This window comes from Serinus canaria, chromosome 11, assembly GCF_022539315.1.
Source record: "Serinus canaria isolate serCan28SL12 chromosome 11, serCan2020, whole genome shotgun sequence".
NCBI classification, from domain to species: Eukaryota; Metazoa; Chordata; class Aves; order Passeriformes; family Fringillidae; genus Serinus; species Serinus canaria.
This window is the reverse complement of record NC_066325.1, coordinates 17024988-17042892: the sequence shown is the minus strand read 5'-3', so window position 1 is coordinate 17042892 and position 17905 is coordinate 17024988. Positions and strand designations below refer to the sequence as shown.

General features: G+C 42.6%; 2 protein-coding genes across 4 annotated transcripts in view; one reads left to right on the top strand and one right to left on the bottom strand.

Annotated features, from left to right (window-relative positions):
* SDR42E1 (short chain dehydrogenase/reductase family 42E, member 1) overlaps window positions 1-17905 on the top strand; it is a 1031186-nt gene that overhangs the window by 466280 nt on the left and 547001 nt on the right. The gene's annotated exons all lie outside the window — the stretch shown is intronic.
* CDH13 (cadherin 13) overlaps window positions 1-17905 on the bottom strand; it is a 438545-nt gene that overhangs the window by 127881 nt on the left and 292759 nt on the right. For both annotated transcript variants that reach the window (XM_009090753.4, XM_018914682.3), the window contains exon 7: window positions 7935-8113. In XM_009090753.4, coding sequence (XP_009089001.1) covers window positions 7935-8113 — 179 coding nt within the window. The remainder of the gene's footprint in view (window positions 1-7934; window positions 8114-17905) is intronic.

Genomic DNA, 17905 nt, shown 5'->3' with positions numbered 1-17905 from the left:
CCTTCTTCCCTCCTTGTCAGAGGGACACACAGACAAAGCAAGAAAAGGATTCCTTTGTGAGCTATCCTGGGATTCTTGGAGAAGAAAGCAATGTCCCTGCAGCAGCTCTGCCTTTAAGTGGTAATTTATCCCACCTGCAAGCTCCAGGTTAGAAAAGGACATGCAGCAATTCTCAGTTCTCCAGACTGGGTTGGGTGAAACCCTAGAGGAGCCCTACAGGTGGGTGCTGGCCAGCAGAGCTGCAGGAGGAGCCCTGGGGGCTGTGCTGACCAGAGGGTTCTACCTGGGAGGTTCTTTCCAACAAACCAGAGTTTGGACTGCCACAGACACAGAGGGGCCAAGGTGGGCACCTGGGGGCATCTCCAGAGGGTTTGGCTGTTCCATGGAAAAGGTAAAAACACAGAGAACTGGCAGGGGGCTGTCCTTCCCCAAAGACAGCAAAAGTGTTTGCTCATCTTGGTGCCACAAGTGGCTTCTCCCACCTGGTGCTCTGTGCTGGGAGGAAAAGCCACCCAGGGGTGTGTCTGCTCAGGGTCTGGGTGCTGCCCTGCCTGCCCAGGAGGAGGCAGGAACATTGTGCTGGAAGGGCTCCCTGATGGGATATGCTCATCCCTCATGGATTTTTTTACAGAAGAGAAACTCTGGTCCTATTATTGTCAGATAATTTTCTTTCTTTCTTTCTTTCAGACTATCAAGCTGTGTGCTAAATGAAATTAGAAATTATCTAACAATGTCATGAAAGATTTGTAGGAATTCTGCCACTGCAGCTTCAAACAGATCAGAGTTGTGTTTTTAATGAACATACATATCCTCTCCTGTTCTCTCAACAGGAGCCTTTCCTCTTTGTAACCTGAATCATACTACTCCTATTTTGACATATAATTTTGACTTTTATTTCTCCTTTGCACAACTTCTTTTAAGATTCAGGAACAGGTTAATGAGCTATCTCATCAAAAACATAATAGGAATCAAACTAAGATTTACTGGTAAACTAATTTTTTTTTCCATCACTGCAGGCATTTAACCCAAACCCTGAAAAATTCATCACAAAATTAACTTTAAATATGATTTTATATCTCACTAAGAAGCGCTTTCAATCTCTTTCCATTTCTCCATCAGTAACATTGTAATTGGGAGATTTTTTCCCTCCCCATTTCTAATATTTCTGGTATCATGGGCTATGGAGTATCCCCTGGAAAAGGACCAAAGGCCCAGGAGTTTTCCTCTGACTCAAAACCCTCTGCTGCTTATGTTTACAAGCATCAGAAGCCAGGATGTCAGAAATGCATTAACCACGGGGAAATGGTGAACACCTTGTTTATCTTGTATTTTAAGCAGAAAGAAATATGAGATATTGCTGTATCTATTACTAAAACCCCTTAAACCATAGAAACTGAGGTTCATCTCTGGAGTTTCCCATCCTGCAAAGCAAGTTAAAGGTGTGCAGGTGGGAGTTCTGTCAGAGCAGACAAGACAAAATGATACAATTATTCCAACTCAGAGCTGATCTGCTCCAAGGTGTATGTTTTCCCCCAATTGCTGTAAATATGAATATGTTAGAGGTTAATACCAAGATCAAATGTGGAATGCATTTGCTGAAAAGATTAATATCTTTTCATTAAAAATGAGAGTGCACTGTTGGTTCAGCATTTGCATTTAGATCGAGTAGGTAATAACTATATTGGCTGCTAAGACACCTATCTCCAAAAGGGAAAAGATGAACAAAAAGGGTGCAGAAGTGGACCAGGTTTTTCTATTTTCCACTGCTACCCCTTCAGAGAAGTTCAGCCCTTTGGACCAGAGCTCTGTGATTTACTCATGCCAGCAGAGCTGCTCCATGCTGTAAAGAACATTTCTGCCCTCTCCACACCAGCAGTGTGCTGCTGAATATGGATCAGGGGCTGCTGCTGATGGGAAAATTGTGCAGCCACGCATCCCTCCCAGCAGGAAAGGCACTGGCTGGGTGTTGCACTCTGCTTTAGCTGCAGGTCTGGTTTAAATCCAGCACTGGCTGGGTGTTGCACTCTGCTTTAGCTGCAGGTGTGGTTTTAGAGCCTTTGGTTAAGAGGGAGGCTCACCAGCTGTTGCAGAGTCAAAATAGGGTTGGGACCTCTGGACACCACCCAATCCAAGCCCCCCCAAGGCAGGAATGCTGTTCCATTCTACAGGAAATGTGTCCAGGAATGGCACATGGTGCTCCCTCCAGCCCAACACCTTTCCTGAAAGCCACTCACTCAAGCCTGGTGATGTGTAGGCACCTTATTCCACAAGCAGGAATCCAGGCAGACATTTCCTCCTCCTAAACTACTCAGACATTTCCTCCTCCACATTTTACTCCCTTCTGTCCCCACCTCACACAGACAATTTTTATAATAATTCCATTTCATGAGCCACACAGAGCTACATAAGAGTTATTTATAGAACATCAATATTAAATTGGTACCAGATTTTTTTTTCAGAATAAAAACTTGAGGCTGCTTGTCCAGGTGGGGTTGGGATGTCTCCAGAGGAGACTCCAGGCCCTCCCTGGGCAGCTGTTCCAGGGCTCTGCCCCCTCCAGGGAAAATTATTCCTCATGTTGAGGTAGAACTTGTTCTGTTTAATTTTAGTCAATTGCTCCTTGTCCTGCAGCTGAACACCACAAAAAGAGTCTGGGACCTTTCTCTTGGCACCCAGCTTGGGAATGTTTGTAAGGATTGATGGGATCCCCTCTCAGCCTTCCCTTCTCCAGAGTAACCAGCCCAGCTCCTGCAGCCTCCCCTCCCCAGGGAGATCCTCCAGACCCCAAACCATCTTGGTTTTGTGGGCAGTTCACACCAACACGAGCACTGGGGGCTGATGCAGCTCCAGCTTTCTCACAGTTCATGACAAAAACCTTTCAGCTCCATTTTCCCAAGGCACAAAGAGAGGAAAAAGCATTTATGATTCCAACCACGGCAGATTGATGCACCAAGATTGGTGCAAATGGTCAGAGAACACAGCAGCTGCTCCCTGAGCTCGTGTCAGCCCTCAGCAGAATGCACATTTCACTCAGCCCAGTCCAGCCCAGGCTCTCTCACAACCCAAAATCACTTGAACTGGTTTCCTTGAGGTGTTTAAAGCCTCATGTGCCAGCACACAGATCAGCGTGCAGCAGACAGCTCAGACCATTTGTTAGCTTGAACTCAAATTAAGCACAGCAGTTCCTATCAAAAGCAGAAGCAGGTTACCTCTCAAACTGTGAGGAGTAAATATTTCACTTAAGCAACTGTGGTGACAGCTTTCTTGCAGTTCTTTAGCCATGAGGTTTATACAAATCACCGTTGCTTTCCTGTAGTGCAGAGGGGTCTGTGACACTGGAAATCAGCACTGTGGGCAAGCAGAAAACCCAATTCCTGACCCATAAAGGAAATTTCAGAGCTCATTCTACGAGACCACAAGTGTTTTCTTCACTTATACACATGAGGAGCATTACTGTCCTCTCACTGCAGGGAAGTGTCACTTTGAACTGGAGTCTCCATCCCTGAAATTCAGGACATTTCCTCAAGGTTTCCTTCCAACTTCTTCCCCTCCCCCTGTTTTTCTTGCTTTTTACTCTCTTTCCCTGTTGTGCTCTATTTTGTGTCATTTAGACCATATATTTTGATGGAGGGCATCCTTCTCCTCTGAATTTATGAATCAAAATGTGTTCTCCAATGGATACCTGGAGGTATAATTTGCCCCCTAACACTCTTCAATCTTTATTACTGACACATCAAGGATGCCTAACTCCCACCAGAAGAAAAAAAAAAACAACCCACATTAATCTTCAAAAATGTGTCCTTACCTGCCTCCTGAAAATGAAAATGGATGTTCTCTGAGAAATTACCTGAGTTTTGCTTTAAACCCCCAGGATCATGCACTTCTGGAAACAATTTTGAATCTAAAAAATTTTTAGAAGTGAAAAATCTGCAGGTGTATAAATACAAATCCTTTTGCTTGGAGGCAGGCAGCATTCCCTCAGGATCCTGCTGGGAATCTGGGGGGTTCCTGCACTCCCTTCTGTGCAGGCAGGACAGAAGGACATTTGTGTAGGGGTCACTCCAACGTGGAAACAGATCCCTGCCCCACCAAACACCCAGGCAGTTCTGACAGGGAGCATCCCCATCTCCAAACTCCCCATTTAGAAACAGACTTAAGAAAAAAGAGCTACAGAACAGGAAAATTTGAAGACTTATAGAAATTTTTAAAAATTCTCTTCACATGTTACTGGCCCCTCATAGTTAAGATGCACAGTTGGAGCTGTCCACAAACAAGTTAATTCTTTCTCCTTTTACATTTATTTTCAAAGTATCTCCTTGGAAATAACTTCTTTTCCCTGATAATACTTTAGAAATAAAAGTATTCCTTCATTTTTGTCTCTTAATATTGTTACTATAGATCTTTACTAATGCAAACTAAGAGTTGCCCATCTATATAATTTGATTTAAAAACTGAGCTCTGGAACAAGGATATCTGGGCTATGCCACAGCTCCATTTCTGAAAATGCTGAAGCATGGAGAAACCATTTGGACTCTCCAGGATAGGCAAAGCCTGCCAGATGTTTTCTATGTCCACATCTCAGTCTCCCCCACTGGGCAAAACCTCCTGGACGTCCTGTTTCCTCTGATGCACAAATATGAAATAAATCATATTTAAAATGAAAAAAGAACCCAATGAAAACGACCAAAATCACCCTTCAAACTATTTATATTCAGCTAACTTGTCTTAAATGCAGTGAGGAGTTTCCCAAAAGCATCAAGGACCAAGCAGAGGTAAATGTTACACAGAGATATAAAATAGGAGTAATTTTAGGCAGTGCTTTAACATGCTTTGAAAGAGTTCATATAAACCTCTGGTGCACAATCACATTAATGATGAAAAATAGTTTTTTCCATGTCCATCCTAGAGAATTTTTTACTTTAATTCAGCTCCTTTATTGGTGTCTAGGGCTGCTACAGTTTTAAAGAGCACACCTACAACCACAGCAGCTGTTGAGCCAGTTCAAGGTTTCAGTAAAACCAGGGGAAGCTGCAGCTTTGAAGTGGAAATCATGAATAATCAGGTTCACCAGGAGCAGTGTCTGGGCTGTGACACCCCCAGCACAATCTCAGTCTCCTCAAGCCCTGTACAAAAGCTGTGTGTACCTCCATGAGCTGCACCTGCAAAGGCTGCTGGCTGACATTCCCATCAAAGAGCATCAGCTGAGCTGCTCCCAACATCCCAACTCCTTCCCAAGCAGTGCAAGAGCTGCTGGAAGGGTTTGCTGCTTCCTCTGTGGGTCTGCTACAGCACACTGCCCTCTGAGGTGCCAGGAAAAGCAAGATAAGGATTGCTGAGACAAAACCATTCCTGACTCCCAAATTCTCCTTTGTGAAGATTTTGTCCTCAGCCTCCAGCTTGTGTTTCACAGCTTCAAGCAAGGCCTTCAGGGGAAAGGACACTTCTTCCTGCCATCTTCTACAACACATTTCATGGCAGACTGGGACAAGGGGCCAAAGCATTTGGGATTTGCTCAGGCTCCCAATAAAAAGGCATTAACACCAGCAGGTATCTGCAGAGCAATGGCACATGGTGCTCCCTCCAGGCCAGCCACTCACTCAAGCCTGGTGATGTGTAGGCACCTTGTTCCGCAAGCAGGAACCCAGGCAGACATTTCCTCCTCCTGAACTACTCAGACATTTCCTCCTCCTAAACTACCCGGACATTTCCTCCTCCTAAACTACTCGGACATTTCCTCCTCCTAAACTACCCGGACATTTCCTCCTCCCGAACTACTCGGACATTTCCTCCTCCCGAACTACTCGGACATTTCCTCCTCCCGAACTACTCGGACATTTCCTCCTCCTAAACTACTCAGACATTTCCTCCTCCTAAACTACTCGGACATTTCCTCCTCCCGAACTACTCGGACATTTCCTCCTCCCGAACTACTCGGACATTTCCTCCTCCCGAACTACTCGGACTTCCTCCTCCTAACTACCGGACATCCTCCTCCGGAGTCTCGCATTCCTCCTCCGAATACTCAGACATTTCCCCCGACACTCGACATTCCTCCTCCACATTTTACTCCCCTCTGTCCCCACCTCACACAGACAATTTTTTATAATAATTCATTTTCATGAGCCACACAGAGCTACATAAGAGTTATTTATAGAACATCAATATTAAATTGGTACCCGGATTTTTTTTTTTTCCAGAATAAAAACTTGAGGCTGTTTGTCTCTAAAAGCTGCAATTATGGTTAAAAATAGAAGTAATTAATCTTTGACCATGAATGGCAACCTCACAGGCCTGACCACCAGTTTCCACTCAAGACACATGGGCAGGAAGGGGGAGAGGCTGAACCCACAAAGATGACTGTGAAAAAACAAACATCCTTTTCCCCAAAGCCTTTCCTCTGATAAGACTGGATATTAGCTGCAGATAATTCCTAATTTTAGGGTTAAAATTGCACACAGCCACATGTTTTGGCTTGTAAACCACTCAGATTTGGAGCAACAAAAATCACTCTGGGATCTCAGCTGATCCCAGCTTGTCATGTCACCTTCAAAGTAAAGGGATGGAATTGGTGATGATAAAAACCATGAGGAATTCAGATCCTGCTCTCAGGATGAACTATCCAGCCATGACACCCATCTGACTGAGGCCCCATCTTGCATGGAGACAGCATCATTATTTCATGAATCACCAGTGACCTTTGGAAGGCACTGAGAAAAGCAGCCACGTTCATTCCCTGCCATTGATTTTCTAATTTTGAGTAAATTGGTTTAATCTGGGGAACGGTTATCTATGAGGAATAAAAATACTTAAAACTGTCTTTAGAAAACAGTAAAAAGCTTTTGAACTGAAGCAATGAATTTGGAAGGGAAAGTTGAAGGTAGAAAAGGCAGAGATTTTGTAAACTTTAACTTGAGCAACATTCTGTGGCCAAGCACACAAATATGAATAAAGTTAGAACCTCTTAAACTCAAAACCACAGACATTCAGGCCCAGACATTAGTTTCACTCCTGTGTGTTTCTGCTATCTGTGACTGATTTACCCATTAAATATTTGCTGCTGGAAAAGCCTGTAGAAAAAACTGCCCAGAAAGGGAAGTGTATGGGCAACATTTTCACCTGGTAAAAGGGAAGATAATGTGCTGAATATTGAGAACATTGGACAGTCCTGAGACTAATCAACTCAGCACACACCTGAAACATCCTGCAAGGACAGGATTTGGATGTCTCCAGGAATCTAAGAGCACTCAGGGCTACTTCATCAAAGGAAATTGTGATTCACAGAGTAACTCCTTCTGGTGCCAAGATTTTATACATTCCGGTATCTAAACCTTTGGATTAACAGATTGCCTCTGCTTTATTATCTTCTGAACATGAAATGAACATACCTAAGCTTTCTTTGCCATCAATTTATGCTCTCATAATGTTCATGATCTGCTATAAGCACAGATTTTGGCACTGTGGCAATTCACCTTAAAGCCACCCGAGGATTACCCGTTCCTTCCCAACTCCTTTTTGTGTTTTCTTTTTTTGGCTATGGGATACCAAGTTAATTAGCTCAATAAGTTCACTCATAAAAATATTCTAGGAAAGATATGGAGCACTAAACAAATACTCTCAGGGTGAGCTATATGCACAATTAGCTCTGGGTGTCAATTACTAACTCTAAGTTGAAGTCCACTTAATCCTGAGATCTTTCTCACTACACAACACTAAATATCTTGCACAGAAATTATGAACTACTTGATTTATAAACACTGACCAGAGCTTAGAACTTAAGTCCAAGTAATAAATAAACAAAATTTTTACAAGACTCCTTAAAAGTGAGCATGGGAATCCCCACACAACGACACCAGAGCCTCTTCTCACCCCCCAGAAGAAAATCAGAGGCACAACCATGAAAGTGTAAGACTGGAGAGAGGAAAGTTCTCACTCACCTCACGGTCCAGCAGCGCTGGGGACACCACGGTGACAATGTCTCCCTTCTCAGGGTCGATGTAGAACATGTTTGGGGAGGGTTTGGTGGGGGTCTGCCTGAGGATGTTGTAGCGCAGCAGGGCGTTGTCCGTGCCGGCGTCGTCGGCGTCGAACGCCGCCATGCGCATCACCGTGGTTCCTGGGGAGAGGGCACACACAGCAGGCACTGAGCAAAGCCCTCTCCAGCTCAGAGCTTCCACCTGACAGATAGGCTGCACTTGTGTTTGTATTAGCTTTAATTCTGGTTTTGGGGTTTTTTTTTTATCTAGGCTGGAAGAGACCTTCGAGATCATGGAGTCCATCCCAGCTCCAACAGCTCAGGTAAACCCTGGCACCCAGTGCCACATCCAGGCTTTGTTAAACACACCCAGGGATGGGGACTCCACCACCTCCCTGGGCAGAACATTCCAGAACTTCATCACCATTTCTGTGAGAAACTTTTCCCTGCTATCCAACCTGTATTTCCCTTGGCACAGCTTGGGACTGTGAGCTCTGGTTGTGTCAGTGCTGCTGCAGACAGAGCCCAGCCTCAGCTGAGCACAGGCACCTTTCAGGAGCTGTGAGAGTGAGTATTGTGAGTCAGCCAACAGGAGACTTATGTGCTCTAACACTCCCTGTATCTCCATGCTCTGAAGCCATCCACAGTAATTGCATTTCACTAAATGAATTACAGGTGTATATCTTCCACTTTTAATTCTGCAGGCAGAAAATCCACAGGTGGCTACAATGAAATCAACACTACTGAAATAACAGGTCTGTATTTGCATGAAGTGTTGCAGTTCAAAACGTGTTGGACATCATTTCTGTCAATAAGAAATGTTGTCATAATTAAAGCCTATATTGTTCCAATTTCAATTTGTACAAATTTATGAGCTTATTTTATCAATATCAATAAGCCCCCATCTCTATTGCCCCACTGTCCTTCCAGAGCTGAAGGTTTCTCTGGCAGGAAATTCCCTGAGCACACAGTTCTGCTGCAGAGTGCAATGAGGGAAATGCAATTCCTGCACAGATCCCTAAATGCTGTGCAGAGGGAAAACCTCACTTTGTTTCTTGATCACAGCTAATAGAGAGAGCACTGAGCTGCTGCCAGTTCTGTGCTCAGGAGGGGAGCACATCCTGCATCCCTGGATCAAGGATTTTCCTCTCCCCAAGACAGGCAGCCCAGAGCAAAATTCTGTCAGCATTTTATCAGCTTTGTAGAGTACACTGAGAAACAGAGAAAGGGCATAAGGAGAAACCTGGGCTGAACTGTGAGGGGCTCACTCCTCGGCCAAAATGATTTCTCCATCAGTTCATCAGTAATTGTAAATCAGTTTGAAAAGCAATCTGACTAAATAATGTATGGTCACAGCAAGATTAAATATTTCTGGTAATATTGGGCTGAAGACAGAATGAGATTCTACCAAATAACAAAAAGCCACCATCAAATCAATAAATTCATTTAAATAGTGAATCAATGTTAAATAACAGATTAGTGTGAGATACTGGCAAACTATAAAGTAAGAAATCCAGGCAGGGATCCAGTCTTTGGCCTAAAAATCCCAACTGAAACAATTGATCAGATTCCATGGTCTTCACCACTTCCATTGAAGTCACTTTGCACTGACAGCATTATCTCCTGTGTGGATCAGTGTCAGAGGGAGCCAGAATTCTTTGCTACAGGTTAATTCCTCTGTGGGAACTCACCCTTCCATTTCCCCACAGACTGGGCAAGTATTATTTTAAACTATCATGGAAAACACATTTTAAATACAGCATTTAAATATATAAATTAAGTATATAAATTTAATATATACAAGATTAAATAAATAAAAATATATAATACATATTACATGTATAAACTAAATATATAAATTTAAATACATAATTTTCATTTCTAATAGATTTGTAAGATCATAGGGTCATTTTTCAGTATTCACAGAGACTTTTGGGTCAAAATGACTACAAGAGGGTAAAACCTGATTCAGACAGGGCCTAAGACATTAGATTACAAGTGCCTCAATAACAGAAATATTCATCATTCATGCACAGTGAGTTTGCTTTCTTTCTGAAGGTCTTGGATTTAAAAAATCAAATAAAAATGAAATATTGTGGTAAAAATAAAAACAAGCTCAGCCTCAGTGATATAACAACTGTCTGTTCACTGTTAAACAAACTCTACTGCCTTGTTTAGATACATTTCTTTTTTCCCTTTTTGTTGTAGTTCCCAGAGTAGAGTTCTGCCTCTTCTTGTAGTGACCTTGAATATCAGCTCTCAAAGGTTTTATTTTATTGCTACTTCGGGCAGAGTCACCCCCTTGAGAAAAACAGCAGAGCCCTGACAGCATGTTGGTTTTATTCAGCAGTGATTAAAGGTCAGACAGCTCAAAAAGGAGCTTACCACTGGATACCATGCCATGTTTTCCAGGGTTACAAGATGATCCCAGCCCTGATGTTTTCACCTACTTTGAGACTGATTGAGAAGAAAAGGGAGAAAAGAACTGTTTTCTTTTTTTAAGAATTAAGATTCACCCAATGTGCTGTTTTTAGAAATTTATCACATTTTTTGAGTTTTTTATATATCAATGTTAGATACCATGTTTCACAAGGGTCTCTCAATCACAAGGTTTCAGTGAAATAAACAAGGACTAAGGCAAATCTTCAAGGGATCTTTAAGAGTGCCCAAGTTCATGTGGAATTACATGGATTTCAGCCCACAATGGTTTCCTGAAGAATGCACTTTGATGTGCCCTGCTCAAGTACAGTAGAAAACATTTTGAATGAATACAAGGTTGCTATTATTATAAATCTATTAGATGCTCAGCAGAGACTTAGAAACTTATTACAATATATATTCAAGTAAAAATCCAATTTACACAGTTGTCCTACTGCAACATTTCTGATGATAAAACAGCAGAAGGCACATGTAAATTTTAAGATCTGATGTAAATCCCCTGATCTCTCACTACTCTGGCATAGGACTGGCTCAACACAATGGCTGAATCTGACTCTGATTTGGCAGCTGCAGTGCTTTAACCTTTCAACTCTCTAGACATTATCTTGTTCCCTGCAATCATTCCTCTGCTGCATACAGATAAGAATTCCAGCAACTCAGATGAGCAGAACTGTGCATCCATTTTGCATAGAGATGCCAGCTCCAGGAGGAAAGCTGGAGAGAATCAGATACATCTTCTTTTCTGTGCTTCTTCTCTCAAAAGTTTTGTGGCATTGATTTCTGGCTACCATCAAAGTGCAATTTAAATTTAATTTGTAAGTTATTCTATTCTCACAAGTTCTCATTATGTGTAAAAAATGCACATAAAACGTGGGGTTGTCTTTAGATGCTGTTATGGGTTGGTTGTGTCTGGTCTTTTTTTGGGGATCAATACAGAAAACTGCACCCCCATGTGCTTCAGATTTGTGTCTGATGCCTCAAAAATCACAAGAGCTTTAATCCAGCAGTTAAAACATTCACCTGGAACCCTTTGGAGAAGCCTAATAGCTACATTTCCAGGGAAGAAATTCCCTAGCCTGACTGAGGTGTCCACAGAGAGAACACCAATGACAAATTGGGATGGGCCACCACAAAGGACAATGTTCATGTAGAGATCTTGAAAGCACAGTGGCCCAAAAGTAGGTTTGGAAAGGCTCTGCAACAGACATCCAGTCCAAAAGAGTTTCACTCAAGATGCACACTTCCTCACTATTCCTGCTTCATCATAAACTTTTATTCTTCATAAAAGATTCATTTCCCCAGCCCATAAACTGACTGCATCTAATTCAGAGTCGTCTTACAAAGCCTTCCATTCCTGGCATCAATCAAATGCAGCTGCCTTTCAAACCACTGAACAGCAGCTTGCTGCATTATCATGTTAAACAATAGATGGAAACTGATCTGGGGAAGGGACGGCTGCAAAATCAGCAACTCCTTCCCTGAGCCAATGACACACAGAGATCCTGGGGGAAACTCTCCCAGGAGAGCTGCACTGCTGTCCTGGGTGTGACGATAGCCAGGGTTTGTTTGCAGAACCACTCAGAAATCCCAGAATCATTCAGAATTCCCAGTATCACTCAGAATTCCCAGTATCACTCACAATTCCCAGTATCACTCAGAAATCCCAGTATCACTCAGAATTCCCAGTATCACTCAGAATTCCCAGTATCACTCAGAGCCTAATCAAGGGTTCCAATCAAGGGCATTTGAAATTGCAATTATTTTTACCACTAAAACTTCAAGGCCTTGCTCAATAAAGAAGACATTTAGTAAGAATCATTGAGTTCAGGTTTGAGCATATCTTATATTTGTACAGGGCAATAATTTTCTACCATAGGGCTTCCTCACATTCTCTCTTTAGATGTCTGGCAGGTTCTTTTCAGCTCTAGATTAGATGGCATCACTGAGCAGCTCTCTGGGAATGCCCCTGCACTGCAGCCAGCAGGACTGGCAGGGTGAACTGCTGAACTGGCAGCTCTGGGATGAATTATAAACAAACTTCTCCCAGTACACAAAAGAAAACTTCAGTAATATTAAGCAGAGATGAAGAACTGTCAAGAATTGTTACTATCTATAGAGAGCTAATGCAGACAGAAGCACATAAATGGAGTAAGAAATAATGGGACATCCCCAGCTGAATGTTATGACAGAAGAGAGAAGATGTATGGGCAGGTCAACCTTTAGCTATACTGGTATTTAACCTTTTTTCCCCAGGAACAGCACAGTTGTTTTGGCAGAATGAATTATTCACTCCTGGGATGTTTGGAACCTGACTTACACACAGTCCTGTCCCCAGCCACTGTCACATTGAGAGAACAATGTGCAGAGCTCTCAGGTATTCCCTGCTCCAGGCCAGACGTTGATCTATGGCATGTCAGAGAGGGAATTTGCATTAGCTGCAGTTATGTGACATGGATCTTGTATTTTGTCTGCAGTGCTGTGGATGTTCTCATCTTTGGGGTAAAACTGTGTGTGGAAAGTTGTTAGTCCCTCCAAGATTCCCAGACTGTGTTTATTGTCTGTACACACCAGGTTATGACATTTTGTGGTAGCATATTCACACTGAAATTTACCTCTATCTGTGCAGATACAAGAAATTGTGGAAAATGTAATTTATTCTTTCAGAACACCAGATCCCCTTCACAGATTTTGTGTTGTACAAAACTCATTATCCCCAAACAAGATAACCTACATTTCAGACTCTGTGCATCTTCCCAACACACAAAGGAAACAAGGATTTAAGAAATGCATGAAGGCTTTTGTCTTATAGACTACAGATAGCATGAAACAGGTATTTGCATGAGGAGCAAAATCAATGAAGTCTCATTTCCTATCTGCTACTGCCCAAAAGTTCATCCCCTGAATGGATAAGATGATGTCTTTTGGAGAGATCACAAAAACAGAGCTACAATAGCTCTGCCTTCCCCAGCTCCCCCAGTTCCACTCATCTCTGCTCCCCCTCCAGCAAACCATCCTTCCTTGCCCAGGAAAGGGAATCCCTGCTCATTTACAGTCTCTCCATGTGGACTGGGAATTGCAAGTTCAGTGAAAGAGGACTTAGGACAATGGAGATGCAGCTGAAAAAAAACAATATTCTTCCTCCAGATGTAAATAGGCTGCAGGTTTAAGGAGATCACCAAAGATTTTTTCTTAATCAGGATTCTCCCTAAGCAAAAATGTCACACTCTCATGAGTGTTTCCCTTTTGACCAGCCAAGTTTATTAAGAAAAGTCATTAATTACTTCTTGGATCATGACCATAAGCTATAAAATGTCCCACTGTTCTAATATTCTAAGAGCCAATTCATAACATAATCTTCTATGTCAGATCCCATAATTCATAAAGCAATAGAACACATTCTCTTGAAGTAAATGGTTTAATGTAAATGATGACATGCACCGAACATCTCACAGCAGGCAAACATGACAGAGCAGTGATTTATGAGTGCAGGAACATCTATTCAACATACAAAGAGCAAGATTCAGCCCCAGGCATGACAAGCACAAAGGGCCCACGTTCTCTCTGGAGTCTGACTAGCACTAGAAATCAGCCAGGAAAATCACAGCAAACTGAGAGTGGATGAGACATTCAAACATCATGAAAATCAACCCTGTCAAAACAAGGCAGAAGCATTCTCAAAAAAAGATACACAAGCATCTTTGCTGAGAAGTCAGAAGGAGAAATTTCCAGAATGCCTGTGTAACTCACCACCACAGGTGAGCATTTGGCCAGTTCTGCAGGAGGCAGCCCGAATCCCAAGAGGAGTTTGGTCAATGCCAGCTGAGCTCCAGGCCACGGCTGCCCAGGGGAGTGGGGGCTGCTGAGCTCTTCCCTCTGCTTTTATCAAACCAGCCCAAAACTCAGCATCCCCTGCCCGAGGTGCCCTGCTCAGTCACTGAGCCCTTTGGTCTGAACTGCCTGATGATGCCTCAGGTTTGGCTTTTCTATTTCTCACACTCTGTGCTGCTTGAGTGTGTGGGGCTGGGTTCCCATCAGGGCATGGTGAGCTCTGTGCACAGAGCAGGGAGACAAAACAATTCCTGCTCCAGCTGGGCACCAAGGACAAATGAGCCAAATCTCAGCCCAGGAGCACAAACCCCGTGGGCTGGAGAGAGAAAAACAAGGCTGGGACTGCCTGGGCTAAAGCTGGGCTGGGACAATGAACTGCAAGGTGGGAATGGAGCAGAGCTGATCCCAGGGAGAGACCCCGGGAGCGCTCGGGCATTTTGGGTCATCTTGGGTTCATTTTGGGGCCATTTTGGTTCATCTTGGGTTCATTTTGGGGCCATTTTGGTTCATCTTGGGTTCATTTTGGGACCATGTTGGGTTCACCTTGGGTTCATTTTGGGACTATTTTAGTTCACCTTGGGTTCATTTTGGGACCATTTTGGTTCACCTTGGGTTCATTTTGGGACCATTTTGGTTCACCTTGGGTTCATTTTGGGACTATTTTAGTTCACCTTGGGTTCATTTTGGGACCATTTTGGGTTGTGCTGTCCAAGTGGGATCATTGAGGCCTCTGAATAAATCCCTTCTTTATTCTTTAGCTCCATCCAGTCTCTGTTCCAGGTCAGCCTTCCCCAGGCATCACTGACAGCTGGAGGTTTTTGTCAGGGATGCTCACAGCTCACGTGCTGCACCGTGCTGTTTTCCCAGGTCCCATGTAAAATTGGAATTGCCTGCAATCATTCAAATTTGATTTCAGGCATATGCAAGTGGTTTAAATGCAGATGCAAACTTATAGTCAAGGGTAAGCAGAGAGCTTACTAAAAATATGCATTCTGCACTTATTTCTGTTTTACAATCCAAATGTTTTCTTTTAGCTTTTGTTTACCTTTTTCCTTAATAGTTTCCCATTTTTTACCCATTCCTCTTTTTCTGGAGGATAGAGTTCTGGCCAGCCAATGCCAGATGTTAATAGACAGCAATTTTTAAAGTCATACAAATAAATATAGCCTGATGTAATTTTCATATCCAGAAATACCCATGAGAAATTACCTCTGGATTGTGGTAGAAAGCTTCCCCTAAACTTCATGACAATAAATAAACCAGGAGAATTTTGATTAATTGTTTAAGTTTCTCCCTGAAAACAGAAGCTAATATCCAGTTTCTCCCAACCTCTAAGCAGGAATATCTTATCCCACAGCCCCCTCACAGCAGCAGTGTCCTCTGGAAAGGGAACTTGGGGTGCTGGCAGGGAGGGAGCAGCAGTGTGTTTGAAATCAGGACTATATTCAAATCTAATAATGCTTGCTAGGGAAAATGAGAAAAATTTTTTTTTCTTTCATTCCAACACCAAATTATTCCATATTGGGAAAAAACCTCAAAATAGAACAGTGTGGTGTATGGACACTAAGTGCCTATTTTTAAAAAAACACTAAAAGTTCCAGTCAGTGAGAACTGGGTAATAAGAAGCCCAGGCTGCACTCTGTGTGCATTCTGCATTAGGATTTGTTCCAGAATAACAACAGAATGGAGAGATTTTTCTAAGAAGGGAACATTTTCACAGATTTCAGTAATCTTTCATCATTCATTCCATAAATTACCTGCTCTTGTAAAGGAGTTGACTGACTTCTTACAAATATAAGAAAGGCAGCAATTCAACTGCCCTGTCTGAGTGGACTTTAATCCAAACCACGTCATGACTTCACAGAAATCACTTTGCACTGTTCTTCTAGCTCCAGGTAAGGTACCCTGGCATCCTTCCTGATTAAAAAGTAATAATATTACATTTTTAAAAGGTCTGTTAGTGCAAGGTCAATCTTCCCCAACTGGAAACACTTTTTGAGACACTGGGCCAGAATTTCTGTTGATCTAATTCAGCCCAGCACAGCTGAAGCAAAGGTTTATCTCAGGTGAGGCAGTGGAATACAGGATTGACCTTGAAGGGCTGTGTTATGTATACACAGGATTACATTGCCTTTATTCCCTTTTTATCTCCCTAATTTCTCACTTCAATATATGTGAAAAGAAATGGAAAACAAAAGGATGATCTGTGATTTTTTTTTTGGTGCCTGTTCTACATTGGACCCTTTCCCTTCCTGCTGCCAGCAATTCCCACAAGTATCCAATTTTTCATATGGATGCAGGATTATGAACACACAGCACCACAGACTTCAGCAATCGCTGCACCTGGGAAGTTCTCATTGTTACTCTTTGCCTGATAACTAACATGAACTGGTTCTGCTTTAATCTCAAATTACCAAGTGGAAACAGAAGTGAAACACCCAGCCCTGTTACCCTGAGTCTGCCCCTGGGGCTCTCAGCACCTCCAGCAATCCAAAATTAACCCAGAAGAGCTGAGGGTGCTTCAGCATCACAAAAGCAGTGCTAATGAAAGGAGAATCAGACATCCTAATGAGGAGGCAAATCATCTCACAAGGCTTCTCTCTTCCTCTGCAGGAACAGAGCACACACTTAATTCTGATGTATTATTTCATCTTTGCATTGATTCCATCCCCAAGTCCCAGCCATTTGATCTATTAAACATCTGAGGGTTTTTATCTGAGGGATAAGTGTTTCCATCATAATGCAGGACCTTTGCAGGTGAGTTTTGTTTTTCTTCGCTCCCTTCTGCAGCTGAACTCCTGGATCAATTATTTGGTTGGGCTCGTAGTGTCTGCCCTGTTGAACTTATTTAAATCCACCCTGCCTGAGCAATATTTCATAATGAACTTCACTGCTGGACCCAATAAATAAACTGGGCAAGTACTCTCTGTTCTTCATGCAGAGAATTGCATTAAGTCCATTGCACTTTCCTGGATAAATCATATCACAGATGCAGTAATTCCTATTAAAACTACAAACAGAAGTGGAAGATTTGATTTTTAAGGTCTCAAAGTAAGCGTGGAACAAATCCTGAGTGAGGATCAGAAGGCATGTCTTGGAAAGATATCCTTAAAAAGGATTCCTTCTTCCCCCATGCATCCTCCTGAAGCCAGTTCTACAGCTTCCCACTGTAAAGGAGCCCACAGGAGGATGGACAAACACCTTCAGTTATTCTGGAAACCTGCACTTCAAACTGGCCAGCCTCTAAATCAAGCCCACACAGCTCATTCCCTAAGAGCAAGAACAGAAAATGGAATTGTTTTCTGCCTTTTCCCCCATCTCGAGATTAAAGTGTCTGCACGTGGAAATCTTTGCAGCCCTTCTTCAAATGATCTTTTTGGTTAAATTATATTTTAAAGCCACTGAGAGCTGAATTTAATAAATGATTCAGATGCTGCAGGAGTGTGCTCTGTGATTTTAAAACAGGCCTTTGAAACTATCTTGTATAAATCACAGGTTTCAAAACTATCCATACTTGTAACAAGAACACAATTTGGGGTGTGTGATAGATATTTTCAGTAGGGATCCTGGGATTCTTTCCTGAATTAAGTCATTGATTAAATCACTTAGTTCAGCAAGTGTGATGACTTTCACTCAGTTACAACCATTTCAGGCTCAGACATCCAG